Source organism: Arachis hypogaea, chromosome 6 (genome assembly GCF_003086295.3).
Source record: "Arachis hypogaea cultivar Tifrunner chromosome 6, arahy.Tifrunner.gnm2.J5K5, whole genome shotgun sequence".
Lineage (NCBI taxonomy): Eukaryota > Viridiplantae > Streptophyta > Magnoliopsida > Fabales > Fabaceae > Arachis > Arachis hypogaea.
In genome coordinates this window covers 103,906,532-103,917,625 of record NC_092041.1, presented here as the reverse complement: position 1 = coordinate 103,917,625, position 11,094 = coordinate 103,906,532, and the positions used below count along the sequence as shown (strand labels likewise).

General features: G+C 28.6%; 1 protein-coding gene across 1 annotated transcript; it reads left to right on the top strand.

The window, feature by feature from the left end:
- The first annotated feature begins 5,984 nt into the window (after nucleotides 1–5,984).
- Nucleotides 5,985–11,021, top strand: LOC112698269 (probable serine/threonine-protein kinase PBL1). The gene is made up of 5 exons (XM_072196469.1): nucleotides 5,985–6,124; nucleotides 6,811–7,329; nucleotides 9,059–9,319; nucleotides 9,635–9,749; nucleotides 10,142–11,021. The coding sequence occupies exons 2-5, from the start codon at nucleotides 6,814–6,816 to the stop codon at nucleotides 10,774–10,776; spliced, it is 1,527 nt and encodes a 508-aa protein (XP_072052570.1). The 5' UTR covers nucleotides 5,985–6,124; nucleotides 6,811–6,813; the 3' UTR covers nucleotides 10,777–11,021.
- The last annotated feature ends 73 nt before the right edge of the window (nucleotides 11,022–11,094 follow it).

Below are 11,094 nucleotides of genomic sequence, written 5' to 3'. Positions count from 1 at the left end.
CATAACTTGCCTTATTTAGTATTTATTAATTGTTGTGACAATTAATGAATGCTAAATAAAATAAGTTCTGGCTGTTCTTTTTGTCTTCCTAGCATTATCCTTATTTTAAATAATTAAGATAAAAATTATTTTGAGTCATACAAATTTAAATTAGTTTTTAGTAGTGAGTGTACTTTATACCTTCTTTAATGATCATGGACGGATAAAAGCAGTGACGGACCCAGAAAATTTTAGGAGTGGGGGCAAATATATATATATATATATATATATATATATATATATATATATATATAATAAATTTTGTTAAATATTATTAATTATATGGAGATATAAAAATTAAAAAGAGTTAGCGAACACTTTTATTCTTAAAATACTATTTATTATATATAATTTATAAAAAATATTTTTTTATTTCTAAAATTTAAAATTAAAATTTTTTAATTAAATTATAGATAACTTATTATCCTAACTAATCTTTTTATACACATTTAACAATAAAAGACTGAATTAACTGGCATATTAGCGCATAATAATACATTAGTATTTATAATTTGAAATTAGAATTATATATAAATACTAGAAAAATTAAATCTTTATATGAAAAGTATGTTTATATAAAATAATAAAAACATAATTTTTATAATTTTTTATTTTTAAAAAATAATTAAATTTGTTATATATTTTTTAATTTAATTTTGATATAATATTAGATAAAATATTTTATGTATCTGTTTAATTATATATTATAATTAAAATATTTTTTATCATTATTTTTAAAAATAAAAAATATATTCTAAATTAGTAAATTAATCAGTTCATTTTAAAATTTTATATGCAACATAGGTACATATATTAGAACAAAAGATAAAAAATAAGTAATAAGGATGAATAAATCGAGAATAAAATAAAATATATAAAGTCACAAAAAAAATAAAATATTAGATTGATACCTAAACTATAATTGTTTGAATTAAAAAATGCAATTGAAAATATCAAAAAGAAAATTAATGAAATTGAAAGATACATAGAGTCATGAAGAGCTATATAAAAAAATTGGAGAATTCAAAATTTACTTTTTGATGAAGAGAAGATGACCATTAGACAAGAAATAGAAAAAGAAGGTTGAAAATATAAAAATAAGAAGAGGATTTAAGAAAATAAAGAACTGACGGTACAATAATTAAATTTGATTAGGTTAAATAATAGTCAAAATGATAAAAAAAAATAAAAAAATAAATTTAAAATTTTAGCTAATTGAATTTATTTTATTTGTAGTGGGGTCATTTAAAATTTGAAGTGAGGGCATATTATATATAACTATATCTTTTAAAACAAAAATTAAAAAATCATGGGGGCAAGTGCCCCCTCATTTGTATGCTTGGGTCCGTCCCTGGATAAAAGAGAAGGATTTTCAATGGAGAAGTCACACTCTCATTATATATGAGATCATTTGGAAATCCTAAAAACTAAAGAACAAAGTGCACAAAGTGAAAAAGTATCCAATGTTTTTATTCTATTGTTCAAAATCTCTAAATTGAGAATTTCTATTTCTGTTTCACATTTTCTCATCTTAGAAGAGAACAATAAATTAAAAATTTTTGTAATATATATAGGATGGCTCATTTGTATATTTTAGTGTCCAAATTACCAACAAGAGTTGAGTGTTCCAAGCCTTAGAAATTATTTTGGAAACTCACATTAGTTTCTATGATTTATCACAACAAACTCTCGTATATCCTTGAATATTTATCCAATAGTGATCATCCCGCTTAGCTTAAAAATGTTTGAAGAAAAAATATAAAAAGATCTTAGATTAATGTTATATTAGTTAGCGCTTAGCTTGAGAATCTGAAGATCAGAGTTGTTTAGGTTGAGTAGGTTAGTCAATGATCATGAACTTGTACATTGAAGAATGAAGATATAGTGAAAATCTAATAGTTGTTAAGGACTGAATGCAGATAGATTTTGACAAAACAAATATACATCATTGTGTGATATATTTTTCAACTTTTCTCTTATATTTTTAAAGTCTTTTGCCTCTTTCATTTCTATTATTTTTAGAAAAAATATAAAAAATTAATTTTTAGTTATTTAGAATTTAGTATTTATAATTTTGGGTGTAGGGTTAAAAACAAAATTTATCATTTAGGATTTAGATTAAAATAAGTAAAATAATTTAAAAAAATAACTAATATTGACTAAAAAAAATAAATACCTAACATTATTTTTATTTTTATAATCTCTATATATTTTTTAAAAGATGATCTAATAATAATAAATTTTTTAAAGAAATATATACCTTTAGTGTTCATAATTCCTAAGCTTATTAGCTTTTGAGACCTCAAATTTTCAGAAAATATTTATAAGCACGATTCAATCACCCTTTTATGTATATTCGAGGCATTTCATATTATTAATATGATTTTTATTTAAAAACCAAAATATAGTAAATATATGTTTTGTCCTAAACATTTATTGATTTTAATTTTACCTTTAACGTTTAAGTATATTTCAACGATGTTTGTAGAGTTAACATTATATGATGTGGTAATTTTAGGTAACTAGCGCAACTTGGGAATGTTACGTTTTAGTGACATGTTAATTTAGTATTGTCACATCATCATCTTTGTTAAGAATATTATTTTCAATGAGTCAGGATATAATTGAAAAAAATTTAAAATATTAGAGACAAAATGTTAATAATAATATAAATTTAAAATATTTTGAAAATTCTAGAGACACAATTATACTTAATTTTTTATTATCAAAAGTAACTTTTAATGGAATTTTCATTCAGATTTATAGAATATTTTAATTTAGTGATTCATTTTCATGTGTTCTTTTTGAACTTTTAATTTAATAATTGCGAAAAATATTATGCTCATGAAGCTATTACCATACTTAAAATGTTTAAAAGTAAATAAAATTCCAAGTATGCCTCATCATCTTTGGAAATGGAATATTACATCTTTGAAATTTACTCAGTTTAATTTGTTTTTTTGACTGGAGATTAATCCTAGGTTTGACCTTGTAAAAAAATATTAGAAAATATAAAGAAAAAGCTTCTTCTATTTGAATGGAAACAAATAATGAGAGAATCCAAACCAAATAAATTAAAAATATATGTCCTTTTTTCACACATTCAACATCCTTATTCCTTAGTCTTAACTCTTAACGTATCATTTTTTTATTATTTATTTTTACTTATTATTTTAAAGATAAAATAAAACTAGTCAAAATTCAAACTAAGTACTAGCTTATATTAGGAAGCAGGCACACTGTTTTTGAGGAATGTCAAAAACTGCCTTGACAAGAGGTCAAATTAAATGGACATTTAAAAGATAAAAAAAAAAAAAAGAAGCAGCAAAGTTTAACATTGTAGATATCAACTTTTTAAACTTTTTTTTTGGGGTGTGAGTATAAACTAATTTATATAATATATAGTTTTACTTTTTACAAGAATTTTATACCATGGTTAATTGTAGTGCTATCATCTGCAATGTTTAAGATACCCTGCATAAGTACAATAATATATAAGTTGTATTTTTGTATTCTATTTTATTTATTCTTTTTTAAATATGACATTGATTTAATCAAGTGGAGTTAATTAGTCGATCCACGAAGTGTGGTAATAAATACCTCAAACATTTATCCAGAGATCTTATATTTTATCACGAAAAATAAAAATCCCTTACTCAGATATCTCTATTTTTCACAAGGAATTTTCTTTTGATAAATTGAATGAACTTAGCATGTTTCGTAATAATAAAATTAGATCTTGGATTCAACATTATTGGACAAAGGCAATTATTAAAAAGAGTTTTTAATAATTTGTGTATATTAGCATTATAAAGATATTCTATACAATTACTTAATTATATATACCACACGATGAGTAAAAATAATTATTTTTTAATAATTTAAAATATAGTCATTAAAAAAAGATAAGTATTGTTTTGGTCTCTCACGTTGAGGGTCAAAATCGAACCCGTCCCAGGTGTATATTTTAATTTAAAATCATTCTTAACATATTTTTTTTATTAAAATCGTCTTTTTTTAAAATTAATTTTATTCCTAAAATACTCCTACTTTAATAAAAAAATTATAAAATTAAAAAAAGGAAAGAACACGTTTTGGGGGGGAGGGAGAGAAAACGCGTTTTGGGGGTGGGGGCCGAAAGGAAATGCGAAGGGGGGGAAGGGAGGGAGAGGGGGAAGGGGAAGGGGGAGGGGGAGAGGGAACACCGTCGGCGGAGATGGGTGGCCAAGCGCCGGTGGTTTTGCATCTGCTTTTTCTGCTTCTTCTTCTGCTGCATCTGCTTCTGCCGGCGAGAAGGGGAAGGAGGAAAGGAAAGGGGGGAGGGGGGACGGCGCCAGCAGCGAAGAGAGGGAGGAGGGGAAGTGGAAGAAGCCGGAGAAGAAGAGGAAGAAAATGACGCGGGGTGGGGAAAAGGGAGAAAGGACGCGGGGTGGGGGGAAGGGGAGAGGGAGAGGGGGAGGAGGGGGAAGGGGAAAGGAGGGAGGGGGACGGCGAGCCACTGCCGTTGGAGTCCGCCTCACCGCCTCGCCGCCTCGCTTCTGTCGCCTCACGCCTCGCCGCCTTCGCCTTACTTCTGCCGCCTCACGCCTCACCGCCTCGCTTCTGCCGCCTCACGCCTCGCCGCCTCCGCCTCTGCCTCGCCGCCTCCGCCTTGCTTCTGCCGCCTCACGCCTCGCTGCCTCCGCCTCACGCCTTGCTTCTGCTTTTTTGCTTTCTGTTTCTGTTTGGTGTTGTTTCTGCTTTATTTTGGTGTTGTTTCCTGTTTTCTTGGTGGTGGTCTTGGTGGTTGTGGTTGTGGTTGTGGTTGTGGTTGTGGTTGTGATTGTGGTTTCTGTTGGTGTTGGTGTTGGTGTTGGTGTTGGTGGTGGTTGTGGTGCTGGTGCTGGTGCTGGTGCTGGTGTTGGTGGTGGTGGTGGTGGAGGAGGTAATTGTGTTGGTAGTGATGAGGTATTTTGGCAAAAAAAAAAAATTAAAATGACGATTTTAAATTCAAATACGACTTTAAGGATGATTTTAAATCAAAATATACACTAGGGACGGGTTCGATTCCGACCCTCAACGTGAGGACCGAAACAATACTTATCCCTTAAAAAAACATTTAGATGATTGTGTAAATTTTACTTAAACCAAAACTCTTTAAGGTAACATTTGTTCTGAGGTACTGGGATAGAGATTGAGATTCAATATCATGTTTGTTGGCTTAGAGACTGATATTAAAATTTCTGTCTTTATCTCTAAAATTTCAGTATTTCAGTACCTCCAAAAAGTGAGGACACAAGGGACTGAAATTTTTAGAAACAGAGACTGAAACTTTAATAACATTTTATACTTAAAAATATTCTTATTTTAGTTAATTAATTCCAATTTTACCTTTTTTTCAAATTAAATTAGAGTTTCATTCTTGTTTTAATTTCTGTTTCCCACTTTGTACCAAATAAAATACTGAGATTTATTTCTGTCTCTGTCTCTTAGTCTCAATCTCTCAGTCTTAGTCTTTCAGTCTCTGTCTCTCAATCTCAGTTTTTCAATCTATGTCTCTCTATCAAACACGCTACCTAAAGAAAAATTCTTTTTTACTATATCATAGTGATATTTGAGGATAAAGATAATGTAAAAGTAAAAAAAGAAAACCGTTAACATTATATGAAAGTTAAATTCTGAAAAAAGGAAAGTTATATATAGCTTTTGGTTAAGAGAAAAAAAAAGTTGGCAAACGGAGAGAGTAAAAGATTTCCTAGTTATGTTTATTAAAAAATGTTCTTTTCCCATCTTTGTGTTTTTGTTCTGGATTCTGTTTTAATGAAAAAAAAAATGACATTAATCATTAAAAATAATATGGGATTTTGTTGTTTTTTAGTGTTTGACCACTATTCTAATTTTTCAATTTTTCAACTATAAATTCCGTCAACCGCTCCCTCTTTCTTTGCTCTCACAAGTCACAACAATCTTCACTTCCTTTCAACTCTTCTTTATTACTTCGTATCCTTTGTTGCCCTAAAATCATAGCCTCAAAGGTGCAAATAGCATCTCGCTTAGTTGCATTAACTGAATTATCATTGGTTTAATTTCCTCATATTTTTTCCAGGTAATTTGTCTTAAATTTTTTGCTTGATAATTAATGGTGTGATCAATCAACTTCTTTTTTTTTTTTTTTTCATAATCAATGCGGTGGAAATGAATTGGATTTAGTTTTCTCAAGCTAAATTTATTTAAAATTATAAAACTATTATTGTTTTAATTACATGTAGTACAGTTCAGTGGGTGATGATTAATTCTCATAATTCTTTTACATTTGTCTTGAGAATTTAATGAAGTCTTATTGGCAAATCATTTCATCAAGAGTGGGGATCATGCAGTGAAAGAATCAAACGAGAATTGGAAATATATGAAACTCAGGAAAATTGAAAGATTCTATTCAGTTTTAAATTTCTACATCATTTTCATTTGGATCGTATATTAAAACCATAGATTACTAATGTTTATTTTTTGTGAAGAAGCAAACTAATCTATACAAAAACAACAATGTTATATGAATAATAATTTATATTTATATTTATAAGAATTTACACACCAAAAATATATAATTTAAATTGATATTTATTAAAATTTGTACATATAAATCAATATAATTTGTATCTATATTTATTAAATTTATATAATAAATAAAATTTATTTATTAAAAGATAATTTTGTATTTATGTTAGTCAAATATAGACCAAAATTACCAAAAATTGTTTGTCCGGAGAGTTTCTAATACAGAAATTGGTACAGAGGATGGGGTTCTTGGCATTCTTGAAGAGCAAGAAGAAAAAGATTGATGAAATGATGTTGAGGAATCGAATCAACCGTATCGAGCGTGTAGCTAGGCAGCTAATTGAGCATGGAACACAAGAGTCTTCACCTGCAGCTAGTTTCAGTGTTTCTGCTCCCTCGCCTGGTAGCGAAGCAGAAGAAGATGGTTCGGCCTCAGTTACACATGAACAACAACAACAACAACAACCAAAGCGTGAACAGGGATCAATGAAGGATCACTTTCCAACAAATCCACAACCCGTTCCGCTTCCATGTCCTCCTCCTCAGCATGCTTCTGGATCTTCGCTGCTTTCGCATAGCGCTTCGCTTCGATACTTCCTTTACGACGAAATCGCAGCTGCTTGCGACAATTTCTCTTCCGATCGATGTGTGTCGGACACACACTGTGTTTTGTCAAGCAGTTACAAAGCTTCCTTTGGTGATGATTCTTCAAGAAAGCTCCAAGCTACTGTCAACCGCCTTCATCCTTCAACTCAGGTACTTTTACTCACCGCTTCAATAAATTTTGCAGGAATTTTGCAGGAGTTACTCACATAAATACACCTATAACCTAAAACATCATTTTTTTAAATGTACAATTAAAATTTGATGTATGTAATCGATTAAATCATATTATTTTTGTTAGACCAAATAAATTAATTTAATTAAAAAATTAATAAATTGATCTAAATTAATATTTTTTATAAAAATAATTACAATATCTTTATTATAAAAATAATTTAAAATACTTCTATTATATATATATATATATATATATATATATATAAAAGAATTCTAAATCCTAACCATTCTCTTCTTTTTGCTCGTCATAAGATTAGGATTTAGAATTTTTAAAATTAATATATATAATTAAAATATATTTTAATCATTTTTTTATAATAAGAGTATTGTGTTTATTTTTTATAAAAAATATTAATTTAGATTGATTCAAAATTTGGTTTATCAATTTTTTTATTAAACTAATTTGTCTAATCTAATTTTGATAAAAATAACACAATTTAATCGATTATATAGGTTAAATTTTAATTATTAAAAAATATATTTAAAAAAATATTTTAAACATTTTTATCTTAATGGCTCCTAAATTTTATTTATTTTTTATCTAAAATTTTTTAGATGTACAATTTAAGATAATAAATCGACTAATAAATTTCTAAAAATCGAATTGAATCGGCTCATATTTGGTTAAAGGCCGATTGACAACAAACTCATCAAACAACTGAAAAAATTGATTAAAGAACGGTTAGTCAATTAAAATGGCTTAATTTTTTAATGATTAATTAATTTAAAATAATAAAATATAAAAGTTATTCTTTTCTAATAAATATACATTTTTTGTATAAATATATTATTTTATTATATCTAATTTATTTTCAGTTAAATCTTTAAATTTTTAATTCTATTAGTTTGATTTTTCAAAATCTTATTATTTAGATTATTTATGTATTTTGTTTTTTAATTTAAAATTAATTAATTTAACAAAAACTAACATATTTTTATTAGTTATGCAATTACTTTAAAAAATTGTAATATATATATATATATATATATATATATATATATATATATATATATATATATATATATGAAAATACATCTATAATTATTAGATTGATTTAAATTGTTTAAGATTAAATAAACCTAATATATTTATAATCATTAAATTCATGTATGAATACATTTATAACTATTACATTTATTAAGTATATTTGAATAAAAATGAAATACAATAACTCTAAATGCACTGAATATAATTGCATTTACACATGCATTCATTGATTATAAATATATTATTCGTATACCATTTATTAGATTCATTTAATCTTAACTATATAAATCAATTCAACGGTTTTAATTATATTCTTATATAAGACACCAAAAAAAAAAAATACATTCTTATATTATGGAAGTAGTGACTATTCCCCCAATTTCCTTCCAGTGAAACCTTAGGGATTAAAGCCCTTTTTTAGATCTTTTATCCTTTTATTATACCCTTTATGTTTTTTCTTTTTATTATGTTACTATATAACTCAGCACCAGAGTTGATTGGGTCCATTTTTTTTTGTCTTACATGGACCTCTGTATTCCTTAAATTATGAAATGAATATCACTTGACTTAAAAAAAAAAAAACCTTAGCCCTTGAGAAGATTGTGTAAGCAGTGAGTTTTTTTATGCAGTCTAAATAAATGTATCTCTTATTTGCAGGGCTTGAAGGAATTCATTAATGAAGTTAATACTCTTGCATCTTTGCAACATCCAAACATTTGTAGGTTGCTTGGATTTCATGCACGTGACAGCTCAGAACCGAGGATGTTGGTGTATGAAAGGCTACACCTTGGAAGCTTGGATCGCTTGCTATTTTACGGTACATCTGATTACCCAACTCTCGATTGGAATTCAAGATTGAAAATTGCCATTTGTGCTGCACAAGATCTTACTTTCTTGCATGATGAAGGGCCCTTCCAGGTAATAATGAACCCTCCATGTTTACCTTATTACGATCAACTTAAATGCACATTTAATATACAATCTCCTAGTTGAATTCTCATTTAATGACTACCATTTGACCTAAGATATTTTATATCCCTTTGATATTGATCGAACAATTAGAAAATACAAAAAATGTTATGCAAAAAGTTAATAACCAAATCAATTATTATATACTTATATATAAATACGTGTTATTTAACTTATTTTTAATGTCGATTATATACTATTTTCTGTTTTTTTTTTCACATAGCATGATTATGGAAGATTATTAGGGTTTAATTTCTCTTACAGGCAACGTACAACGAATTTTCAACAGCCAACATACAGGTTGAAAAGGATTTCAGTGCAAAGCTTTCAGGGTATGGTTGCGTAGTCGGGCGAGTTTCGGAGGAAGTAAGCTTTCTTAATTAGACTCAAAAGGTCCTTTATATGTGTTGCTTCTATAGATTTTGTAACCTTTCCTTTTGTCCCATGAATTTTGTTATTATTGTTCAGGTGTAATGGGTAAGATATAAAATAGGAAAGAATTAATTATAACACAGAAAAATAAGGTTGGGTTAGAGTTTAAATGACATAATTTTTCTATATTCATTTTTAAGAGGTTGTGTGTTTGACACTTTCTATCTTTGGTAAAAAAAAAAGAAATAAATAAGAAAGAAGCATAATTAAAATTTTTTTAATGTCAATTATTAATTTCTTGCATGATTGATTACATCATTAGTATTCCTATTTATAGAATATTCTACTAACTAATGAGAATGATCTAATTGAGTTCTTGGACCTATTTTTATTAATTACGTCAGGCTATTAGAAACATGTCAATGGAAACATTCGAAAGAGGAATACTTACTCCGAAGAGCAATGTATGGAGTTTTGGAATCATTCTTCTGGAGCTGCTTACCGGTATAAGGAATGTGGATAGCCGCCATCCAAATGTAGACAAGAACATAGTCAAGTGGAGCTGGCCATTCCTAAACGATGAATTCCGACTGTCCATGATCATGGATCCTAAGCTCAAAGGCCACTATCCTCTAAAAGCAGCGAGGATGTTGGCTGACATTGCGCATCGATGTCTCCAGAAGGAGCCATCGATACGGCCGACCATGCGAACTGTTGTTAAGCATCTTAAGATGATACAAGAGATGAAGTTCTCACCCCAAGAGCTAGTGACAATCCCTCTTGGGAAAAGCGTCCCTCTACCGCCACCACCGGAAGCTAGGACTAGATTGAGTGCCTTTCCGCTATCACAGCCGACAAGAAAGCCTATACCGAGTTTCAATTTGTCATCTCCATCCGATGCCCCCAAGCAACATGTTTCGCCTCCTAAATGGTCTGACGCACCCGCCACGCTTTCCCCACACCCTTGGCCTTCCATACAATTTATGGAGAAGGTTGTTAGGCAAGAAAGCAGGCATGGCCAATCATCATCCTAAGTTTATATAGGAGTGCTAGTGATTCGAGAAAATAAATCTTCTCAATTTTTTCTCTCAATTAATACAGTAAAATGGAAATTAAGAGAAACATGTGAAGGTGAAGATGATGTTGAAGAATAAAAGATTACATTTGACAATATCAATTGAAAGAAAAAAATTGAGAAAATCCATTTCCAATAATTTGATAGTCTAGAATGGTCAACCTTCTTTTTCTAAAAAAATAAAAAATTTTAGCTTTTGTTGCGGATCAGCCCAAACTTTTGTAGAAGATAAAAACATATATGTTCTACATCATCTCTTTATATGATTCAGAGAGAT